At 44.1% G+C, this 25,432-nt stretch overlaps 1 protein-coding gene across 5 annotated transcripts in view; it reads right to left on the bottom strand.

Moving 5' to 3' along the window:
- LOC129066670 (core histone macro-H2A.1) overlaps nucleotides 1–25,432 on the bottom strand; it is a 74,888-nt gene that overhangs the window by 23,964 nt on the left and 25,492 nt on the right. For 3 of the 5 annotated variants that reach the window (XM_054568426.1, XM_054568428.1, XM_054568430.1), the window contains exons 3-5: nucleotides 18,128–18,234; nucleotides 17,526–17,723; nucleotides 591–701 (exon numbers count right to left, since the gene is read on the bottom strand). In XM_054568426.1, coding sequence (XP_054424401.1) covers nucleotides 591–701; nucleotides 17,526–17,723; nucleotides 18,128–18,234 — 416 coding nt within the window. The remainder of the gene's footprint in view (nucleotides 1–590; nucleotides 702–17,525; nucleotides 17,724–18,127; nucleotides 18,235–25,432) is intronic. The other 2 variants (XM_054568427.1, XM_054568429.1) reach the window with 1 other exon arrangement.

Raw genomic sequence — 25,432 nt, 5'->3', positions numbered from 1 at the left:
AAAGTCTCTGCATCATTTTTATTTTCAACAGAAGTGAACCATCTTTATAAAACCATGACGTCCTGGCAAAGTCGCATCCCTGGGGCAGCTGAAAACACACTGCCCTCAGTTAACAAAACCGCACAGTTGGCTCGAGGAGTCGTCAGGTGGCTCAGCGCCCCTTCTGTACCTCGAGAAACAGTCCCGCCCCCTAGGTCAGGGGCTCTACCTTGAGAGCCCCGCAGAATGCGTGGGCTGCCTGCTAGACCTTTCCTTTTCCAGGACCCATTTTTAACTTCTGGCTGTTTCTCTGGCCAGCACAATATGATGACCAGGTGATACCACACAAGCAGCTCCTTCCCAAGGCTAACCGGGGTGTCCCTCCCGCCCCCAGGAGCCTTTCCCGCTTCCTAGCCACCACCTCCTTTTCCCGCCCGCCAGCCTCCTCCCTGCACTCCTGGAGGCCACTCCCAACACCCCTCGCCCTCTCCGCCCACACCCACGAGGCCGGCAGTGGCCTCTGCCACCCCCAGGCCTTCCTGTCGGTGGAGGTGGCCTGCACCCCTCTTCCCCAGGGCCCGAGAGCAGACGGAGGCCACACGTTCGCCTACCTTCTGGCCGAGGAAGAGGCTCTTGGTGGAGAGAACGGTGAAGCCGTCGGCGGGCGTGCCCTCGGTCGTGCTGTCCGCACTGGCCGCCTTGCTGACTTCTCCCTGCTTCTTCTTGCACAAACAGAAGAGTCAGTGTGTGACCACACCGGCGGAGCCGCGCGAACCTGGGCTTTTCTAACAAGGCCCTGCCCATAGCACCAAGAGAAAACAGGAAACGAAATCACCGGCACTTCTCGGCTTTTCTCAAAGTAGAGGCTGCAGGCTTACTTTAAAGTGACAGAATTCTATGAAAAATGTTAAACCACTTTCAACACTTTATAGTCTAAAAAAATTAGCTATCAAAGGCAAAACTGTACAGTGATAATGTAGAACAATTATTTTCATAGATTTAGACCAAGTAAATGTCTCTTAATTAAGGGTCTTCCCTTTCCAGGTGGCTGCGTGCTATTCAAGTTTGAAGAGAAAAAAACAAATCGCTCCAGGTCATCAGTTCTCAAAGAGCCAAAAAGCAGACCAGGGCCCACAGTCCCCCGACCCTCCCCAGCGCAGGAGGTCAGGCTCTCCCACTCTCCTGCAGTAAAACCAGCCCTGGAGGAGGATCCATGCTGCGGCTCTTGGTGAGCCCCAGTCTGCCTGGGGACCCCCAGCCCGTCGTGGGCACGGGCCCCGGCATGCTCAGCATCATTTAGTCTGAAGTATGTGTACCCTGGGGTTCCCAAGAGCCTTTCAAGGGTTATGCTGCACGGAGAAGCTTAATCAGTTTCCAGATCCTCAACCTTTTAATGTACTTTTCCTAAAACTGATCTACCCTAAGAGTGACCTGCACCTGTGGCCAAGGTGTCATGCTGGGTCTCCTTGCAAAAACACCCTTCTCCCACTTCCCAGACTAAATATTAGCATGGCACACCTGGGAGAAGGAATGCAGGCCTTTCCTAGTCTTTTCCTTATTCCGGCTAAGGATAAGTCTTGTATTAAAATGGGTATTTTGAGTCATTTGGGGATTTTCTTCTTCCACATATATTGTAGAATGATGATAGTGGGAACAACAGCAACTTCTGTTTAGACACTAAACCTTTTCCTTCCCCAATTATTGCCAAGAAGCACCTCACGCCTGAGGGAGGGTCCAGTGGGAACAAGTCAAGAAAGTAGAACTTCTCTGTTGGAGTCACATCCAGTCCTCACAGATGGGTCAGTCTGAGGTTCAGTCCCACCGACTGATATGCCAACAGTAATCAAGGCTCACCTACAAGAGCACAGCACACAATACCCACAAAAGAGACACCTGGCTCAGGTGACCAGGGAGATGGTGCCACTGGGCCCACAGGACAACGACCACCCGAAGGCCACTCTGCCAAGACTGGGAGGTATAGCAGATCCACTTACTACATAGAAACGAACACAGGAAGGCAGCCAATATGAGGAAACAAACATGTCCCAAATGAAAAAATAGGAGAATACTCCAGAAAAAGTGCTAAATGAAATAGAGGCAAGTAATCTACCAAATACAGAGTACAAAACACTGGTTATAAGGATGTTCAATGAACTTAGGAAAAAATAGATGACCTCAGTGAGAACTTACACAAAGAGATAAAAACCATAAAAAAGAACAAGTTAAAACTGAAGAGTATAATAACTGAAATAAAGAATTCATTAGATGGACTCAACAGCGTTTTAGATGAAGCAGAGGATCAAATCAGCAATCTGGAAGACAGAGTAGCAGAAAACAACCAATCGGAAGAGGAAAAAAAAAATTTTTTTAAATTAGGATAGTTTAAGGCAGCAGCCCCCAATCTTTTTGGCACCAGGGACCAATTTTGTAGAAGACAACTTTTCCATGGACTGGGCTGGGGGGTGGGGGAACAGGAGGCAGAGCTCAGGAGGTAATGTGAGCAAAGCTTCGCTTACCCACCTGCCAGTCACCTCCTGCAGTACGACCTGGTTCCTAAGAGGCCAGGAACCAGTACCGGCTTACAGCCTAGGGGTTGGGGATCCCTGGTTTAAGGGACCTCTTAGACAACATCAAGTATACCAACATTTGCATCACAGGGGTACACAAACAAGAAGAGAGCAAGGAATTACAATTTTATGTGAAAAAATAATGACTGATAGAAACAGACATACAAGTTCAGGAATCACAGAAAGTCCTAAATAAGATGAACCTACATCTTATTCACCTTAAGAGGCCCACATCAAGACACATCATAATTAAAATGCCAAAGGTAAAATATAGAGAATCATAAAAGTAGTGAGAGAAAAGCAGTTAGAGACATACTAGGGAGCTCCCAAAGACTGTCACTTATTTCTCAACAGAAATTTTGCAGGCCAGAAAGGATTAGCATGAAATATTCAAAGTGATAAAAAGCAAGGACAACAACAAGATCACTGTATCCGTTTAGAATCAAAAGAGAGAGTAAAGAGATTCCCAGACAATAAAAAAACTAAGAGTTCATCACCTCTAAATGAATATTATAATATATGTTAAAGGGACTTACTTAATAAGATCAAAAATATAAGAAAATATAGGAAAGAGAAAAATTCTCACAAAGGCAAACACATAATAAAAGAAGTGGATCAACCTACTATAAAGCTAGTACAAAGATTAAAAGGCAAAAGTAGGAAGATCATGTGCAATTACACCAATAAACTGATATACACACAAAGTAAAAAATAATCACAAAAAACATAATCATTAAGCAGTTGAGTAAAAGTTGTGGTGCTTATACTGTGTTTCAACTTAAGCAACCAACAACTTAAAACAGAATGCTATAAGCATAGCTTTGTATATAGGAAGTATATGGTAATGTCCACAAACTAAAAATCTACAAGAGACCATTTGAAAAAGGGATAAAGGAATCCACAAACAACACTATAGAAAGCTATCAACATATAACAGAATAGAGCAAGGGAATAAAAAAGGGACAGAGAAGAACTACAAAAACAATGAAAAAACTCCAATAAAATGGCAATAACTATATACCGATCAATAATTACTTTAAACATAAATGGACTAAATGCTCTAATCAAAAGATGCAGAGTGGCTGAATAAATAAAAAGATGAGACACATGTATATGCTGTCTACAAGAGAACCACTTCAGATCAAAACACACATAAACTGAAAGTAAAGAGATGAAAAAAGGTATTTCAAGCAAATGAAAATGAAAAAAAGGAAAAGCTGGTGTAGCCATACTTATATCAGACAAAATAGACTTTAAAACAGGGGCTGTAACAAGAGACAAGGAAGGGCATTTCATAGTGATAAAGGAATGATTCTAAAAAGAGATGACTCAACATCTATGCACCCAATCTAGGAGCAACTATATAGAGAGAGCAAATATGAATAAACATAAAAGGAGAGATCAACAGTAAGACAGTCTTGGGAGGGAACCCTATTGACATCAATGGGTAAGTCGTCCAGACAGAAAATCAACAAGGAAACAGTCGTCTTAAAAGACTCATTAGACCAGATGGACTTAATTGATATTCCTTAGGACATTTCACCCAAAAGCAGCAGAATATACATTTTTCTTAACTGTACATAGAACATTTTCCAGAAGAGACTACATGTTAGGGCACAAAACAAGCCTCCATAACTTTAAGAAGACTGAAATCATATAAGGCATCTTCTCCAATCACAAGGGTATAAAACTAGAAATCAATTACAAGAAAACAAAAACACAAAAACACATGGAGGTTAACTAATATGCTACTAACAATGAAGAGGTTAACAATGAGATGAAAGAAGAAATCAAAAGGTACCTTGAAACAAATGAAAATGAAAACAGAATGGCCCAAAAATCTATGGGACACAACCAGAGAAGTTCTAACAGGGAAATTTGTAGCAATACAGGCCTACCTCAAGAATTAAGAAAAAAATCTTAAATTAACAAATTAACTTTCCGCGTAAAGGAACTAGAAAAAGAACAAAAACAAAGCCCAATGTGAGCAGAAGGAAGGAAACAATGAAGATCAGAACAAAAATAAATAAAATAGAGTCTTAAAAAATAATAGAAAAGATCAATGGAACTAACTGGTTCTCTTTTTTAAGATTTTACTTATTTATTTTTAGAGAGAGGAGAGAGGAGGGATAAAGAGAGAGAAAGAAATGTGTGGTTGCCTCTCAAGTGCCCCCTACTGGGGACCTGGCCCACAACCCAGGCACGTACTCTGACTGGGAATCAAACCAGTAACCCTTTAGTTTGCAGGCCAGCACTCAATTCACTGAACCACATCAGCCAGGGTGACACTGTTCTTGTAATATATTTTTTGGATGTCTCTTCAGGCAAGGGAAACAAAGTGAAAAAAATAAATAAATGGGACTGCATCAAACTAAAGAATTTTGCATACTAAAGGCAACCATCAACAAAATGAAAAGATGACCTACTGAATGGGAGAAGATATCTGCCAATGATATAAGGAACTCATACACCACCAAAAAAACCCCCCAATAATCCACAAACAATCCAATTAAAAAAACTGACAGAGGACCTGAGTAGACATTCCTCCAAAAAGGACATACAGCTGGCCAACAGACATGAACAGATGCTCAATGTCACTAATCATCAGGGAACTGCAAATTAAAACCACAATGAAATATCACCTCATACCTGTCAGGATGGCTACCATCAATAAATCCACAAACAACAAGTGCTGGCGAGGATGTGGAGAAAAGGGAACCCTTGTGCACTGTTGGTTGGATTGTAAATTGGTTAGCCACTAAGGAAAACAGTATGAGAATTCTTCAAAAAAGTAAAACTAGAACTACCATATGACCCAGCAATTTCACTTCTGGGAAGAAATTGAAAACATTAACTTAAAAAGAAATATGCCTCCCTATGTTCATTGCAGCATTGTTTGTAACAGCCAAGATATGGAAGCAGCCCAAGTGCCCATCAACAGATGATTGAATAAAGAAGATGTGGTACACATATGCCAAGGAATAGTGCTCAGCCATAAAAAAGAATGAAATCTTGACATCTGCAACAACATGGATGAGCCTAAAGAATATTATGCTAAGTGAAATATGTCAGACACAGAAAGACAACACCATACGGTTTCACTTTATGTGGAATCTAATAAATAAATAAACAAAACAGAAACAAACTTATAGATACAGAGAACAAATTGATGGTTGTCAGACTGAGGGAGAAGGGAAGGGATGAGTGAAAAAGGGGAAGGGATTAAGAAGTGCAAGTTGCCAGTTACAAAAACAGTCATAGGGATATAAAGTTTAGCACAGGGAATATGGCCAATAATATTGCAATAACTGTGATGGGTACTAGGCTTATTGAGGTGACCATTTCATAGGTTATAGAAATGCCTAATCACTATATTGTACACCTGAAAGTAATGTAATATTGTATGTCAACTGCAATTGAAAATTTTTTTAAAAAAATGTAGGGGGTGAGAAATATTTCAGGTGGCCGTTTGTTCCCGCAGGATGAATCTGGACAGTAAACGCAGGGCCAGGCCTGTGCCCTGTCCATTTGCCCATTTAGGATTCAAATTCATTAACACATTAACATTTTTACTAACAGTGAAAAATAGGTCTAATTTTGCTGAATTCTCTAACAATAAGGACTGCTTTGGCATGTAGGTTATATGGCAAGCCTGGAACATTTTTCCATAAATTAAATGAGCTAAATCTGAAGCTCCAAAGTTTTCATATAAATGATAAGACAAAAAGCCTTTTATCAAGAAATATGATAGTGGCAAAGATGTATTAAAATTATTACTATTTTGGTTTTCTTCACACTTTTAGTGTATCAGATTTGACACATGAAAGAAAAACAGGTGTAATCAACAATTATGTGGTAAATCTTGGTAAAGCTGTTTTGATCTACTTCCCAGGAAACTAGAAAGGGAAAGGCAGGATGACAAATCCTTTTGCAAGTCAGATGGTTCTAATTCCGTGCTTTCAACAAAACTGAAGAAATACCAAATTGAGTTAACAGCTGATAGATCATTAAAGACCAGATTGATGTAGTTAATAGTAATGCACCAAGGCTGGTTTCTTGGTTGTGACTAATGTACTGGTTTTATGTAAGATGTTAACAAGGAAATTGGGTGAGGGACATTCAGAAACTCTCTGTACTGTCTTTGTAACTTTTCTGTACTTTAAAAGGATTCTAAAATAAAACATTTATTAAACCAAATTGTTGACAGATCACTATGTGATTGTTGGCATATAACTCAAAGAGTTCAGAGGATTGAGTAATGTTGTTATTACAAAATCTTCTCCATTTCTGTTTAATTATTTTCCTGAACAAGATTTTCCAGGGACTCATACCTATAAATATAAAAATATAGGATGCTGAACCCTATTTCATTTCAGCAGTAACTAACAGTCATTGTACAATACTTGAGTTAACTGAAAAACTGTCTCCACCTATGCCATACAGTTCCAAGACTATTTTATTTTTTCCTGAAGCTATTAAAATTTGTAATGGATTTGTCAGTTTGATCAATGGTGTATTATTAATAAATGTGATAATTCTCCAAACCTGTAAAATCCATAACCTTTAGTTTTTAAGAAATATTAAAATAATAAATTTGAACTTACATAATTTTTGTTGTAAAGATCAATAAAATAGTAGAAGCATCAAAATGTGTTATGTTAGGATAAAATTCGTGGGGCAAGAAAAGGGAAAGAAGGGCTCAAAGAGAAAAGTAATGTCAAATTCCCAAATATGAAACAATCTGTGTATTTTTTAAAATGATGATGGTGTATCAAATCACCACAGTATTTAGATTTCTTTGAATGCATTTAAATGGGTAATGAAAATTTTCTTTTTAAGTGTCAATTTTATTATATACCAAAAATATGCCACTCGTAGATATTTAAATTTATTATGAAATGTTTAATTGTAAATTTTGAACGTGTGAGATACAAAGATTTTCAAAACTATCTAAGGAGGTGAAGAAGCCCTAACTGACCGAGTTTCAGGCATCTGGGATTCGAGTTGGTTGTACGGGGAGGAGGCGAGCCTGAGAGCCTCCCTGTGTTCTCACAGAGCTACTCAGCAGCTGCTGTGCAGGCAGACGACAAGGCTTGACCTGTGGTCATGAACACTGATGATCTGCGGCAGTGTACACAGGGGTGGGCAATACAGGAAAAAAGACACGCAGGTCATGGTTATTACAGAAGCTTTAGTGACTCAAAAGAATGTCACAATGGCAGAAATCCCCCCCACACACACAAAAACCCCTACTTTTGCCCACCCTATGTATGTGTGTATATGTGTAACACACATGCACAATGGACTATTATTCATCCATAAAGAAGAAGAAAATCCTGCCAGGAAGCCCAGAGAATTGCAAATAAGATAAAGCCAAAGAAACCCACATAGACGCACATTATAATTAGAATGGTGAAAGTGAAATACAAGGACAGAATCTTAAAAAGAGCAAGAGAAAAACAACTTGCTACATGCAAAGGAGTCCCCAAAAGAGTATAAGCAGATTTGTAAACAGGAACTGCAGGCCTGAAGGGAGTGGCACAATATATTCCAAGTGCTAAAGTAAAAAAAACCAAAACAACAACAACAAAACCCACCCTTCTAACCAAGAATACTCTATTACCCCGCAAAGTTGTCCTTCAAAATTGAAGGGGAGATAGAGGAGTTAACCACTAAACCAACCTTACAAAAAAAGTGTTAATAGAACTTCTTTAAGCTGAAAAGAAAGGGTGCTAATTAGTAACAGAAAAAGATATGAAAGTATAAATCTCACTAGTGAAGATAAATATATAGTAAAAGTGGTGGATTAATTACTCATAAAGCAAAAGCCCATTGCAGATATACACACAGGAGAAAGGGAAAAGCACTTAATCATACCGCTGAAAATATCGAATGACAAAGACAGCAAGAGAGTAAGAAAGAAACAGAGGAAATACAAAGAGCCAAAAAACAACAAGATGGCAGTAAGTACATACCTGTCAATAACTACTTTAAATGTAAACGAACTAAATTTTCCAGACAAAAGACAGAGAGAGGCTACATGAGAAAAAACACAAGACCTATCTATATGCCGTCTACAAGAAACTTGTGATTCATGGACACACATAGGTTGAAAGTGAAGGGATAGAAAAAGATTTTCCATGCAAATGGAAACCCAAAGAAAGCTGGGATAGCTATACTTGCATCAGATAAAACGGACTTTAAAACAAAGACTGCAATAACAGACAATGAAGAGCATTATATAATGATAAAAGGGTTGATTCCACAAGAGGATATAACATTTGTAAATATTTATGCAGCCAACACAAGAACACATAAAGATATAAAGCAAATATTAACAGATCTAAAGGGAGGTAATCTAAAAAAAAGTAAAACAATAAGAGACATTATAACCCCATTTTCATCAATGAATAGATCATCCAGACAGGAAATTAATTAGGAAACATCAGCCTTAAATAACACGTAATACCGGGTGGAACTAACAGATATGTACAGAATGTTCCATCCAAAAGCAACAGAATACACATTCCTCTCAAGTGAAAGGAACACATGAAACATTCTCCAGGACAGACCATGTGTTAAGCCACCAAACAAATCTTAATAAATCTAAGAAGACTGAAATCATTTACAAGAGTATTGTTAAATACACAAACATATGGAGATTAAACAACATGTTAGTAAACTCATGAGTCAAAGAATAAATCAAAAGGGACATAAAAAATACCTTGAAAAATGAAAATGGAAATACAACATACCAAAACTTATAAAGCAAAAGTAGGTCTAAAAGGGATGTTTTAATTGTAAACCCTAAATTAAAAAAAAACAAAAAAAAACAAGAAAAATCTCAAACAACCCAATTTCACAACACCTCAAGGAACTAGAATAACAGAGCCCAAAGTTAGCAGAAGGGAGGAAATAAAGATCAGAGCAGAAATAAATGAAAGACACTAAAAACAACAGAAAAGATAAATGAAACTAAGAGCTGATATTTGAAAAAATAAAGTGGATAAACTTTTGGCTAAATTCACCAAGAAATAAAGAGAGAGGAATCAAGTAATATCAGAAATGAAAAAGGAAACGTTACACCTGATAGCACAGAAATACAAAGAATCATGAGACTAAAAAAACAATTATGCGCCAAAAAATCAGACATCTAGAAGAAATGGATAAATCCCTAGGAAACATACAATCTACCAAGACTGAATCATGAAGAAATAGAACATCCGAATAGACTAATTATTGGTAAAAAGACTGAGTCAATAATCAAAAACCTCCAAACAAAAGTCCAGGACCACGTGACTTCACTGGTGATTTCTACCAAACATTTAAAGAAGAATTAATACAAATCCTTCTGAAATGCTTCCAAAATATAGAAGAGGAGGGAATACTTCCAAACTCATTTTACGAGACCAGCAATACCCTGATGTCAAAACCAGGCAAAAGATGCTATAGAAAAAGAAAATTGCAGGCTAATATCCCTGATGCAAAAATCTTTAACAAAATATTAGCAAATCAAATTCAAGAACACATTAAAAGGATCATATATCATGATCAAATGGAATTTATTTCAGGGAAGCAAGTATGGTTCAACATTCACAAATCAATGTGATATTCCATATTCATAAATGAAGGATAAAAATCATACGATCATCTCAATAGAAGGAAGAAAATTATTTGACAAAATTCAGCATTCATTTATGAAAAAAACTCTCACCAAAGTGGGTACAAAGGGAACATGCCTCAACATAATAAAGGCCACATTTGACAATTTCACAATTAACATTATACTCAATGACAGGAAGTGGAAAGTTTTTCCTCTCAGATCAAGAAAAAGACAAGAATGCCTATTCTGGCTACTTTTATCCAACATAGTATTGGAAGTCCTAGCCACAGCAATTAGGCAAGAAAAAGAAATAAAAGACATCTAAGTCAGAAAGAAAGAAATAAAACTGTGGATATTTTCAGATGACATGACAATGTACGTAGAAAACCCTAAAGATTTCACCAAAAACACTGTTGAAACTAATCAACAAATTCAGTAAAGTTGTAAGATATAAAAATCAGTATACAAAAATCAATTTTTGTTTCTGTAAATTAACAATGAACTATCAGAAAAATTACGAAAACTATTACATTTATACTTACATTAAAAGAATAAAATATCTAGAAACAAATTTAACCAAGGAGGTGAAAGACCTGTACATTGGAAAGTGTAAGACATTAGTGAAAGAAATTGAAGATACAAATAAATGGAAATATATTCCATGCTCATGAACTGACATAATTAGTATTGTTAAAACCCATACTATCCAAAGCAATTCCTAATAAACTTCCAATGGCATTTTTCACAGAAACCAAACAATCAATTCTAAAATTTGTATGCAACCACAAAGACCCTAAATAGCCAAAGCAATCTTGAGAAATAAGACCAAAACGGGGAGAAATCATGCTTCCTGGTATCAAACTATATTACAAAGCTGTAGTAATTTAAATGGTATGGTATTAGTATCAAAACAGACACAAAGATCAATGGAATAAAATAAAGAGCCCAGAAATAAATCCATGAATATATGTGGTCACTTAATTTTTGACAAAGGCACCAACAATATACAATGGGGAAAGAATAATCTCTGCAATAAATGCTGTTGGGGAAACTAGATATCCATATGCAAAAGAATGAAACTGTATCCCTGTCTTACAAGATATACGATAATCAACTCAAAATGGATTAAAGACTTGAACTAAGACCTGCAATCCTAAGACTTTAGGAGAAAACACAATAGGTAAGCTTCTAGCCTTTGGTCTTCGCAGTGGCTTTTTTTGGATTTGACACCAAAAGCAAAAGCAACAAATGGAAAAGTAAACGTGTGGGACTCATCAAACTTAAAAGCTTCTGCTCAGCAAAGGAATCCATAAACAAAGTAAAAAGGCAACCTATGGAAACAGAGATATTTGCAAATCACGTACCTGATAAGGGATTAATATCCAATTTATACAAAGAACTCATAAAAATAGCAAAAAACAAAAAAAACCTAATTTAAAAAATGAACAAAAGACCTGAATAGATATTTTCTCCAAAGAATACATACCTATGACCAAGTACATGAAAAAGTGCTCAACGCCAGTAAGTACCCAGGAAAATATAAGTGAAAACCGTAGTGAGATATCACAAGACAAGAGATGACAAGTGTTGGTGAGAATATGGAGAAAAGGGACATTTGTGCCCTGTTGGTGGGACTATAAATTGGTACAACTTTCATGAAAAACAATATTAAGTTTCCTCAAGAAATTAAAAATAGAACTACTACATGATCCAACAATTCCACCTCTGGGTATTTATTAGAAGAAAACAAAAACACTAACCCAAAAGGATATATGCACCCGCATGTTATAATAGGCAAGATATGGAAACAACCTAGGTGTCTGCTGATGGATGAGTGAAAAAATGTCTCATGTATGTTACACAGGATATGTATTACAACTACAGGGTGGGGCAAAAGTATGTTTACAGGTGTTTGTATGGAAAATAATACAATAATAATAAATAATACAAGAATTTTGTGTGTGTGTGTGTGTGTATATATATATATAATAGGATATTATTCAGCAGATAAAAAAGAAAATCCTGCTATTTGTGACAGCATAGATGGGCATTATGCTAAGTGAAATAAGTCATATGAAGAAATACAAATACCAGATGATCTCACTTATATGTGAAATCTAAAAAAGAACAAACAAACCCAAAACAAAAACTAAGCTAACAGGTTCAGAGAACAGATTGGTGGTTGCCAAGGGGCGGGGGGGAGGGGAGGTGAATTGGCTGAAGCAGGTCCAAAGGTACAAACTTCCAGTTATAAGTCAGTCAGTCATCGGGATGTAATGTACAACACAGTGACTATAGTTACTCACAATGAATTGCACATTTGAAAGTTGCTAAGGGATCAGATCTTAAAAGTTCTCATCACAAGAAAAAAATGTATCACTATGAATGGTGATGGATGTTACCTAGACTTCCAGTGATCACTTCACAATAGAGTAAGCCCTCTCTTACCACCACCAATAGGTTCTTGGAAAGCAGCGAAATAACATGAGGAAAATTTTACCATAGGCTAATCTATACATAATCAAGAGTTAAGTTCCTAAGGCATCTCTCAGTGTTACAAAACATTATTCAAATACCTGCTGTGTATACAAATATCAAGTCATTATGTTTTACACCTAAAACAAATATTATAATCTTATGTGTGAATTATATCACAATGAAAAAGAACTCATCGATACTATAAAAAGAACTGTAAATCATTAAAATGGACAGATAACCCAATTTCTTAAAAATGCATAAAACACTTGTAAAAAATAAAATATCCAAAGAACCAAAATTTACCTGAAAATATGCTAAAGCTACTTGGTCATCAGGACAATACACACCCACCAGAATGGCTAAAATTTAAGCCTCTGAGCACCCTGCTTGGCAACAGTGCAGAACTGGAACGCCCATGCACTGCATTGGGACTGTATACTTCTACCACCACTTGGGGAACTATTTGGCACTACCTATTAAAGCTGGACATATGAGTCCCCAAGATATCACAATTCCGCTCATAATTATACTCCCAACACAATACCACATATGTGCACGGAAGGGCATTACTTTTGCAGCAGGAATATTTGTAGGAGCCTCGAATTGGAAACAAATATCTTTCAACCACAGAATAAGCACACTGTGGTAAACTGAACCAATGAACTGTACAGACTTGGTGCTGCCCGCTACTTAAACAGCAACCTAGATGAATCTCTCAAACACAGTGTTAAGTGATAGAGCAAAACAAAAAAAGAAAAATATATACCCTTGCAGAATTGAATTTACTGTGAAAATAATAAAGGTCCCTTAAGATGTACAGATTCCAACTAAGGCCCTATATCTAATTTTATATTCGTAATTTTGTATTTTATTTAAATGGGGTTCTCAAAATTGTTTAAGCCTCACACCCCCATGAATCTCTTCTCTCCTAATGCTGTACAAGAACGAAAATAAAAAGTGGGCAATAAATATGTAACGTAGAACAGGATGACTATAGCTAACACTGCTATATGACATACGTGAAAGGTAACAGGGTAGATCCTAAGAGTTCTCATCACAATGAAAACCACATTTTTTCTTCTTTTTCCTGTTTTTTAAATGGTTTCCTCTGAATCTTTGGTATTTGATGCATTGAAACCTTATCTTGAGAAGGATCCTGGGTTTCTCTGACTGCAAATGGCATCCATTAGAGACATGTTAGGGACCCCACATGCAAATTCTGTCACGTTCTCCCTGCAAGGAGCTGCGTGTGTTCCCACCTCGGGGCCCTTGCTGTTCCTCTTCTGGGGGCTGTCTCCTCTCGGTCACCTGAATGCCTGACACCTTATTCCATCAGGTCTCCATTCAAGTGTCACCTTACCGGACAAGGCTCACCTGACCATCTATGTACAATTACGCTGCCTGTGCCATCGCTCCACTTTATTTTTGTCCTTGCACCTGCTCTCCTCCCGCAACCTGCTCTAATGACTCTGCCCCTCACGAGACCAAGCGCACTGAGCAAGGGGGGAGAGCCAGGGCCTCCTGTTCGCTGCTGTACCCCACTATCGAGAACAGTGACAGGCACGTGTAGACTTCATCAACACTGATCACACGAATGCATCTTCTTTAACCAACCAGTGTTAAAAGTTAAAAGAATGAGAGGGCTTTTGAAATTTCTTACTGGGATAAAATGCTCTATATGTGAGCAAGAGCCATCGAAGTTAAAAAAATATGCTGTCTGCCTCAGCAAGCTCACTTTGGGGACTTCATCCTATGGACACTCTTGCCCGTGTGCACAGAGACCCACACACAGTGAGGGTCGCTGAGGTTACTGTGTGTCAGAATGAATGATAGAAACAGCCGAAGTCCATTCGTACAGGTCTGGGGGCACTGGTCTTGCATACTATGTAAGTAACAAGAGTCACACAGGACGCACTGCACATCTGCGTGCAGACAAGGAAGCCCCGCCAAGTCAATGACTGCAGCAGCTAACACCTGGGCCACACTGTTACGAGGACTTTACATGAATTCTCTTTTAGGCCTCCCGACCACCCACTTTACAGATGAGGAAACTGAGATACCAGAGAGATCAAGTCACTTCCCAAGTCTCTTCCCATGGCCACACAGCCAGGAAGTGGCAGAAGCGGAATACAAAGCCAGGTGAGCTGGCATCGTTCCCTGCCGTGCAACACTGCCGAGACAGCGGGCAACATGTCGGTAGGATGAGGAAGGCTTTACACATCTACATGCTTTCCCATGCATAGCCTTTCTGAAAGGATACATAAAAATGGATTACAGAAACCTGTCTGGGAGGAAGTGGGGTGGACTGGTGGGAGTAAGATTTTATTACTGCATACTCTTGCACCACCCAAATTCTTACGCCTATTACCTAGTCAAAAACACATTATGCAAATATTCATTGAGTCACTGAATTTTAAGTCTGGGGCGGACCCCATCCTTTTATTGGAGGGGATATAAACTGAGGCACAGACCTGCCTGAGGCCACCCAAGGAGGAAGGAGGGGCCCTGAGTCACTGCCAGGGCTCCAGGCTCCTAGCTCCCAGTGGGCTCTGGTGCCTTCTCTTTTCTCTCACCATTTCCACTACCGCTGACTCAGCTGTCACAACTGGAGACTTTCAAAAACTTCCAATAACATAGAATTGGGGGGGAAATTATGATTTGGAATTCAAGTGTTGACACTTGAAAAATACCAACTCCCTTTCACTGCAAGTACTTTAGCATGTTACTAAGGCTCTCTCTGGCTGTCTCTGGAAAGGTTATTTTCAGAACATTCCACTTAAACCTGGAGATGCAGGGTTCTCCGCTCTTTCTGGGAGCTGACACCACAATTTACATTAAACAAATGTTTTGAAAATTAGCTGTTCACGGTTCCAATTTCAGCTTCCCCCAGGGTTTAATGTTAGCCAAATACTTGTACAGTAAGCAGACAATGTGTTTTATTGTGTGGAAGAAAAACAGACCACCATAACAGACTTCCTGCTTTTGTAATCAAGGGAAAAGTGGAGTGTTTGAGTGATTATTGACATATGGTTATTAGAAACACTGTTCCAAATATAGCTACTAGGAGTGAAAGACACACACCCCCCCCTCTATATTTCAAGTCCAAAAAGAGAGGAAAAAGCTCCTAGTGTTCGGTCAATTGGAAAGTTCAGAAAGTCACGGGCAAAACTACCAGGAAGTGGAGTGACTGGACCCCTTGGAGCGGGAAGGCTGCTCCAACACCAGCGAGCAGCGTGCTTGCAGGAACAAGGGCCACGGCCGGAGGACAGCTGGGCAGAGGGACGAGGCTCTGTCCTGTGGATCCCCAGCGCCCAGCACCAAGGGCCCTGCTCTGTGGGCAGCCAGCTCCCTGGCGCCTATTATCAAGAGATGATGGGCTTCATACCTTCTCCTTCTAATTTAAAAGGGGTTGCACAGGCACTTTCCCCTGCCTTCCCCATCCTTCTCCTCCTCCCAACTGCAAATATTGAAAGAGGGAAAAGAAACTGTTCAATCTGCTGATTTTATAGTTAGAAGGAACGAGGACAGAACATTCTGTGAATTCCCCGCCTGGCTCCAAGCCTCCTCCAGGACTTGGGAGCTCGGTGGAGTGCAGCGTCTGAAATAAATTTACAGGATGCTCTTCGATATCGGGTTTCTCTCTCAAAGAGCTGGGAGCAATTCAGCGTCTGGGGGGGTGAGATGGGGGCCGTGAGGTGGGGGGTCTGTTGGAAAAAGGAATTCAGATTCTGATGTTTTTGCGGAGGCATCTGTTTGCACGCAGGATGTACAAAAAAGTACAGCCTCTTCCACCTCGACTACAGAAGGCCTGCAGAGAGAATGGCTGGGAGGTGAGAGGTCAGAGAAGGTGCCCCCATGTGGTGAAAGCCAGTCTGGCTGAGGCACAGACACACCAGAGACCTGAGCTTTGGGCAGACTCAGATGAGGGGACATGCCGGGAGGGCGGCAGGTGTGTGGCCCTGGGTCAGGGCCCGTCCTGGGAGGCGTCCTCGCCATTTCACTCTAGTGAGAGGCTTTGGGCTCCAGTAGGAAGAATGTCCTGACCAGCATCATTAGACCCGAAGAGTCATCTCTCCAAGGAGTTCTTATCGAGGGGCTTACAAAATAGTGAGGTCACCTTCTGCCAGGGGTGACTTTCTCCCAGTCCAGCTGGAGGCCAGCAGGATGACGCCGGAGGGGACGCCACAGGGCCAGACAATTCCATTCCTTACAGACAGAGCTTTAACTGCACTGTACCTCCGTTGTGGGCCCTGGAGCCCACTGGACAACTGGTGAGAGGCGGAGCCAGTGACTAAGGGACACACTAACAAGACAGTTTCTCTCACCATAAAGAGATCAGCACCCATGACCTAGTCTCAGTCGAAGTTGGGTCCTGCAGGGAGGGCCTGAATAATGTATCTGTTCTGCTCCTTCACGAGGCAATCACCCTAAAAATTACACTGTCTTGGACTGTTCCTGCTGGAACATGCTCAGAGGACATGTAGCCACGGCAATGCAAGGTCAGTTCTGAGAGCGTCGGGGCAAGTGGGCCACTAGCACCTCTGGGCAGGACTTGATGGTGGTTGTGCACAGCACGGGGAAGCTCCTGTACACACAACTCACCCCCCACAGGCGTGGGCAGCGCCTCAGAAAGCCGGGCATGAGGCCCTTCGATCCCGATCCGGCCAGCCCCCTCCCTCCATCCCTTTTGCCTGCAGGAATCCAGTCCCCAAACTGTGTCCACACTCTGGCTACCTGAGCAGGACTAGACCCACTGTCACCTGCTCCCACACGCCCCTCCATAGTGCTGCACCCCATCGGTGAGATGAGCGCTCAGCAGGAGGGGGGGGCCCCTGCTGACCCCACCCGCTGCCCTGCTCTGCCCGACCCCACCCATGCGCCCCTGCTGAATCACATACCTTGGATTTCCGGGCCCCCTTCTTGCCTCCTGTCTTCTTAGATGCGGGCTTCTTCTGGGATGGAGACTTGGCCTTTTTGGCGGGGGGCGGCGTGATGATGGCTTCCAACTTCCCTTTGGATCCTCGTTTCTTCGCTAGCAACTCCGGGTGGATGTTTGGTAACACCCCGCCACTGGCTATGGTGACTCCTTTTAGCAGCTTGCAGGAAAACCAAAGTAGCAAATGATGAGCCAGACCACCCTGCCCCTGAGCTTCAAGGCATCAGCCCCACCCACCCAGGCTTTGCATTTGAGTTGCTAGAGCTCCTCCCTGACATCTACAAGGATGCTAATGGGAACAAGTCCTCAGAGTCCCTTACTGCAGGTTTTTCCTCTAAGGAGAACCAAATACCTTGTTTCATCCCTGCCCCTGACCTCCAATACAGCCTTCAGGAAAAACTGCTGGGTTGGGGGATGCAAGGGGGCTGCTAACAGTTCAAAATGCAGTCCACACCTTTGAAAGCCAGCCAAACACCAATGTGCCCCTGCACAGAGAGCTCTGTGTCTCACGCAGCATGACTGGCTGTTCAAGGTCCCGGGTGGGTGGCTACGAGAGCCCCTTACCTGATTCAGCTCTTCATCGTTGGCCACGGCCAGCAGGATGTGCCGGGGTGTGACCCGGCCCTTCTTGTTGTCTCTCGCCGCATTGCCAGCCAGCTCCAGAATCTCCGCTGTGGGGAACAGAGGGGAAGAGCACACGGTCGTGTCAGAGCATCAGAGGACACCTGCAGCTTCCCGGCCCCCGGTCACGGTGCTGGGAATGGGCGCAGGCATCGGTTCCCAAAGCTGCTGCCCTCAGGGGGAAGACGCGGGCGGTCTGCCTGGCACACTCTGCGCTGGCTCACGGAGGAGTTGCATCAAACCCCTGGTCCACCCCCTTTTTGGAGACAAAGACACCGAAGCTCACAGAGGCAGAAAGACCAGCCAAACGTCCCTCAGTAAGAAGTGGTCGAGCTGATTTTAAAAAAAAAAAAAAAAAAGGAAGCAGTCGAGCTGAGATCTGAGCCTATTTGCCAGAACAGGGCTGCCTGCAGTCAGCACCTGGATGTCACCAGGACCAGCCCTGCGGAGCCAACGGTGTGGTCCCAAGAGTGACCCGTGCACGCGTGGAACTGAGCAATGGGTCACGTGTGGGCTTACGGGGCTTCAGGGGCGGGGGCATGTCACAGGCACCTAGCAAGCCTCTGTCCATGGCATCCATGCTGGCCGCCTGCACACTTGGGCTCACAGCTCGAAGGAGGTGACTGAACCCTACAAAGCCAACGTCATGAAGATATGTATAAAAAGAGAGCGGTGGGGTGTGCAGTGGATTAAAAAGAGGCTAAAGAGACATACTAACCAAACACAATTTGTAAATCTTGCATGGGATCCTGACTACAAAAAAAGCTAGAAAACCCATTTTGGAAATAGTTGAGGAGATCAGAATGTAGACTGGCTACTGGACACTAGGGAATTATTAGTTTCCTTGGGGACACCAGAAGCACTTGTCTGCTTGATGCTCCCTGGTCAGAGTGACTATGGTATCGCCACTCTGCAGGGAACATCTTGTTCTTAGGAGATTCGTGCTAAAGTATTTCGGGGTGAAGTGTCCTGATGTCTGTAATTTACTCTCAAATAATTCTGGAAAAAGTCTGTAAAGTAATTGTGGTGGAATTTTAACAGTTGTTAAATCCAGGCGAGGATGTAAGAGTGTTCCTCTTTCAGCATTCCCTAAATTTGATTTCTCAAAATAAAGAAAAAAAACTAGGGGGATAGGAGCCTGACCCATGGCTGGCCAGGTTAGGGTTTATTTACCTGTCTTTCGGGGCAGGCTCTCTCTCACCAGACGAGACACCACAGCACCAAAGATGGGGAAGGGCGGGAGAGCCCGTGGTCTCCTCCTTGGTGGCAGTTTTGGTAACTGTCAGCCTCATCGCCTCGTTTCTCCATGAGAAACAAAGACTCTCTCAAAGTGCACCGGACATCCCCACTTCTCAATTCTGCCCACGCCACGGCCCTGTCACGGCGTCCTTCCAGCCCACACTTCTGGGCTCGCCTGACCTCTTCCTGGTACTAAAGAATTTCTAGCATCCTAGGCTGTGTTGAACTCGTTGTCTCAGGCAACGTCACAACTCGGAAGCATTGTAAAATAACTAGGGAGAAAATCCTAGCTACATGAAAACCGTGTATTTAAAATTTATGATATTCCATGGTATTCATTGTGAAGAGGTACTAACAGCTGAACCCAATGCAAAAACTGCTCTGTGTGTGAAGCTGAAAAGCTGCTTGGCTACCCCTGTAAACTCTCCTATGGGGGGGGGGGGTGTGGGAAAAAAAACAAACCAGTTGCACCTGCAACAGCAGGCATTCATTCCCTCTGCAGTCACAGCGCTGACAGCACAGGACACCAGAGGCACTTGCCTGCTTGATGCTCCCTGGTGAGAGCCCCTCACCTTGGATGTCACATGTGACAGTGACTAGAGAGAGGCCCGGGGAAAGGAGGGGAGCTTCTGGATGCCTCCCACGCTCTCCCACCCATTAGTCTCAGCAAAGCCGCTCCCGGGCAGCGCCCTTGTCCGGGGGCGCGGCGGCATGGCCCACCCAGCAGTTCCACTGATGCTGCCCCCCAAGGCTCCTGGCAGCACGCGCCAACGCCCAGTGCAGACGGACCTACCTTAGCCGAGCAGAGAGGGTGCCTGGGGTGCTAAATGACCCTGGGCCTCAGGAGCTGTGAATGTGGAAATGCATGCCTGGCCAGCCCAACTTGCCCTTCATTCTCCCCTGTTGCTGGAGGAGGTGGCACATCTACAGTGCTACAGTCGTGACCACAGCCTGGGGGTGGCGGGGGAGGGAGGAGACGAAGTGCGGCTGAGGGTAAGGGCACAGGAAAGAGGGCCAGTCACAGCTGCTGTGGGGCCGGAGCCTGTGTGGCAGGAGGGCCGGAGAGGGGTGGCTGCAGAGCGGAGCGGCAGCCCCTGGGCTGGCTTCCCGGCCCCCGATCAGCGTCTGCGGTGTGCTGAGAATGCTCTACCTGACCTCCGAAGGAGGTACAGGAACGCTCACAGTGGTGCCCCAAGCCCACCCCTTGGGCAAGAAGATCGTTTGAAATTACGGTTTCTCAGGAAAGCGGAGAGGCCTGTTTCCTCTTCCTGCCTGTAGTGTTAGTGGAAGGCTCTCCCCAAGAGAAGGCACAGTGGCCGTTGGTAGGGGGAGGAGAGGAGGGACACGGTCTTTTTATCTTTGACAGCGTTGCTCTATTTGTGCAGGGGAGGTGGTGATGACGACCACAAAGGCCTAGAGGGTATGAGGAGTCACCAGAACTCTGAGCGCGCTTGGCCCCCTGATTTGGGTAGGGGGTGGGAAGTAGACAATACAGGGAAATAAAGCAATGGAGTGACCTTAAGAAGCACCTAGGGCTGCAAAATCTGAAGATCAATTTTCCAGGAATTCGCCCAGACTTCCACATGCTTCCCCCAACCCATCTTGAACTCCCGCTTTGTGGCTGACACTCCAATGGCCTGAACTTCACACTTGGGAAATTCTAAGGACTGGGCTCACTTACTGCTAACCACACAGTGGGTTTGGGGATGCCGGACCAGACCCACCTGGGAGTGACAATGAGGTGGCATGGAGGGGCTGGGGGACGTGTGTGTGGCAGGGTTAGGAGGGTCTCAGCCCCCTGTAAGGAGCTGGGCAGGGCTGTCATTCTGCTGCCTTATTCACCAAGAAGCCAGAAAATCCAGGACTCCATCCTTTTTGCAAAACTCCAGCTCACCTCTGAACTCAGCCCAGCGGGGTGGGAGGGAAGCTGTGTCAACTGAGGATAACAAAGAGGGGCAGAGAGCCACACTCCACCTACAGCTGAGCAAAAACCTCATCTTCCACTTCCTCCTGCATGTTTGCCAGAGGAACAGTTACTATAGTAACCCCTTCATCAAGGGATGCAAGACAGAGCACCTCAGAGACGCACCTTGGTGAGAAGCGTGTGTCCCACGCCGCACTGCAGCAGGAGGAGGGCCAGGCATTTACAACAGCCGAGGAAGACGGACCAGGAATCAGACTGGTAGCAATAGCAGGAATCCAGGGCACGTACTCACCCCTGGCTAAGTGCTCAGTGAAACCCATCTTTTCAGCCTCAGTCTGATTTTAGAAGCCCAGTGCTAAAGGGTTTTCCTGGCCGAGAGAGGGCTGCCTGCTGCAGGGGAGAGGGGAGGTACAAAATGACAGCAAACTGGACAAGGTGGAACGGTGCCGTCTGCCTTCCAGGAGAGAGGGTGCCCGCTGCTGAGGGGTGGGACAGCACCAGAGGAGACTTCCTGATCGAGTTTCCTTCCCAGTAAGTGATCGGGGCTTTGCAAATGATAGCAAGGGCTCAGTCATAAAAGCCCAGGCTCAGGGCTAGACTCACGTTCCTGCCACTGTACCCCGAGCCCGCGGGGTGGGCCAGGGCCAACCTCAGCTGAAGGGACGCCATGCCTGCCCACGGGGGCGGGGGTCCCGCCTTTGTTGCAGCTCGTGCTTTGGAAAGTTTTGTGCATCTTTAAATTTTTTTTGAAACCTCTCGCTGGTTCAAGAGAAAAGAAATTCTGAGAAAGAATCAGTAAAGCACCAGATCTACAGACGCAAATCCTGTTCTCCACGGTTTCCAGAGCTCAGTGCTCGCCTCACCTGGAGGGAGTTTTCAGGAGCCACAGCCCTGGGGACTGTAACCAAAACAAATGGAATCCATAAGACACCACAGAAGAAACTGAAAAGAACAGTTAGAAGCAGAAACATACCCCTTACCAGGTTCTCCACCCCTCAAGCCAAGTCTTCCAGGCCAGTGACGGTCTCATTTTGTTACCAATGACCAACACTAGGCTAGTTTGGGGCCCAGAGTACTTGGGGTCAGCTCTGGGGAAAACCCTAAGCGTGGTACAGTTCCCTAATTATAACCACTGTGAAGGGGGCATGCTGAACAACAGTGGCCAGCTCATGCACTATTTTTTTCAAGATCTTTTTGCTTGTTTGAGGATCTAATTTGCAAGACAACGCAGCATCTCTGGCTTCCACTCCAGTCTCTGGCAAGTAGTGAGCCGCTGGCTCCATCCTTTGTGCTGGCCAGGACCAGCCATGCGACCTTCTCTGCTCAGCGCAGCATGCCTTGCAGAGGCACCCTGGCCTCGTTGAACATGATCGTTTTAAGGCCACTTGACAAAATTCTCACAGCCTTGAGTAACAGCAGTATTTGGCAGCCCTTCCACCTATGGACCAGCTGTCTGAACGTGAATACCTTTGACAGGTCTACTTTCCAAGTTCACCCTGAGACCAAAGGCTTAGAGCTTTCTTTTCCCCCCTCCAAACATCTTGAACTGAACCGTATCTGCTGCATTGAAGCATTCTGTCTATCTTTCTTTAGGGAGATGAAGTCATGGTTTGCAGAATTAGACTCCTAACAGCTAACAGGTGACGTGTGGAGGCCGCGCCAAATTCTAAACACAAACCTTGCACAGGAGAGGGCCGGGGGCTTCTATAGCGCTGTTTGAAGCGTCTCCTCTAACAAAAGGAATATTGAGAATAACAACCAGGAATCAAAGAAAAGCAAATGTTCACGTAATCCCAAGGAGAAAACAGATATTTGCTACAAAGCCAACAACATGACAAGGAATCTGTTTATTGTAATTTCTTTCCAGTCACCAGGCTTCCATCAGCAGTTCACCGAGTTCAGAGCTGTTTTACACCGTCCCCGAAGGCCTTAACCCAATCAACCCCAATCGGAGAGCGCGGCTCAGAGCTTCCTGCGTCCTGACTGCACCAGTTTCCTCCAATTCCCTCCGCGACTCCGAGTCCACTGGCTCACATCCCACCTTGTCAGATGAGTGGCAGGGTCTGAAGCCTGATGAGCCATCAGGCTGGAGCTCCAGGGCCTCGCTCGAGGGCTGGAGCGAAGCTCTCCAGCTTTGCCTGTCCCTGGGGCCTCAAGGGAACCGGGGATTCCACAGAGGAAATAAAACCTACGGCAGTAACTGAAGGTGATGTTTTCTGTGCAGAGAGTAAGGTATTTTATAAGAATGAGTCATTCTGTTGATTTTCTGCAGATGTTCCAAATCTGACACAAACTTGTCCACTGCTGTTAAACCCACATTACAGACCCCTCCTAAGGGCCAGGGGTCCAAGGGGCAGCATATGGTCCAGGGACTCACCTTCCCCACAAACTCTCCCAATCGGGTAGAAACACAGCTTCAACGGGGAGTTGCTAAAGTCAGCTAATTGGCTTTCATATTTCAAAATAAAAAAAATATATTATACAGATTAACAGGAGATGGTAACATTCTCAGCAAACATTACCTTCATCCAACCCACCAACACAGCCCCGTGCATGGGCACCGTCTCTTCCTGAGAGCCTTCCTCTCCCTTCCTCAGGTCTCAGAGGCACCTGTGCAAGTGGCCACCTCAGTCTGTCTTTGGTGGAGGGCAGGTGCCACCCACACACTGAGCTTTGAGTTGGGGTCACACAGCCTGGGCATATGTCCCGGCTCCTGCACTGAGCTGCGACTCGGCCAGACACACCTGAGCCTCGGGTTCCCACCCTACAGAAGGGGGATGATAACTGAGGTCACCTCTAGGCTTGCGAGGCTTAAAAAGTTACCAAGTTTCAAGTTGAGAACGGCCAGGTGCTTCTAAGCTACTATGATTGAGGCTGCAACTACAGGCCTGATCTTTTAAAAAAAGTATAGCAGGCTTGATTTCTAGGGGACGAACACTAGATTTTCTTTTCCTCAGTTTCCTTCCTTTAACAGAGTAATTGGCTGGCTGGATAGATGGATGTGCGTGAGAGCCAAGCAGAGGAGAGCAGCAATATATTTAGAAAACCTGGTGTTTTCTCCCCCAAATAGTTTACTCTTTGCTGTTACACTTAACAGTTTACATGTGTTTGAAAAACGCACTTGAACCTGATTAACCTCGGTGCTGCCAGACTTGCCTTGACAGAACGCAGCACCCGGGGTGGCCCCACAGGCAGTCTCCGCTGTGGGATGGGGTCCGGGGCGTGTGTCTGACCCCAGCAGGGGGTGCTGGGGCGGGGCAGGGCCCACGCGGCTGCTGAGGCAGCGCAGGTCAAGGCCCCAGGAAGGAAGGTGGGAGGCGGAGGTGGCTGGGGAAAGCCCAGAGAAACCGCTCTACCCAGGGCCCTCTGGCTCACCAGTCACTTGCTTTCAAGGACTCTAAATTAAAATACAAGGAAATGGTTAATATGTATGTTTGTTTTGACATGGAAAATCACAGCCATTTGTTCTTAATTCATCTCAGGAAGGGGTGAGCAATCAGAGATGTCTGCTGGAATGAAGCGATTTGAAGAGTGTAATGTAAAGAGGAAGCTCACTTAAAGAGCCCTGACACGGTGCCATTTCCCTGATGGACATTTAAGGGGGAACGCGGTGCAGAGCAGTGCGCGCCGTTGGGCGGCCATCGTGCGGGCAGCAGCAGCGCTGCCTGTCATCGGCGCTCACACAGCCAGCTATCGGGATGTGGCATGGCTTCGCCTCCTGGAAGTGGGCCGGGGACTAGGTCAGAGGGGGCATTTTGCTCTGCCTCTTACGTGCTGTTTGGGTTTCTCTTGTGCACAGTCTATCTTTTCCAAATGTAAAATGAAGACTGTACACGAAAGGAGGCAACCATGCTACATGCCATCCCATCGGCCTGCTCAGCTACAGGTCAAAAACACCCTCCTGCCCTGACTTCTGCCCCAGCCTGCTTAATCCTGCTTCTTTAAAAAAAAGCCCTAAGCATGTGAAGACTTTTCAAGTTCTTTTATAGTTTTTAAAAATTCTCACTCAAGGACGTGCTTATTGATTTTATAAAGAGGGGAAGGGAGGGAGAGAAAGAGAAACATCGATCAGCTGCCTCTCAAAT

This window comes from Pteronotus mesoamericanus, unplaced genomic scaffold, assembly GCF_021234165.1.
Source record: "Pteronotus mesoamericanus isolate MK-2021 breed Mesoamerican mustached bat unplaced genomic scaffold, CSHL_Meso_final contig_2, whole genome shotgun sequence".
Lineage (NCBI taxonomy): Eukaryota > Metazoa > Chordata > Mammalia > Chiroptera > Mormoopidae > Pteronotus > Pteronotus mesoamericanus.
This window is presented reverse-complemented; position numbering and strand designations above follow the sequence as displayed.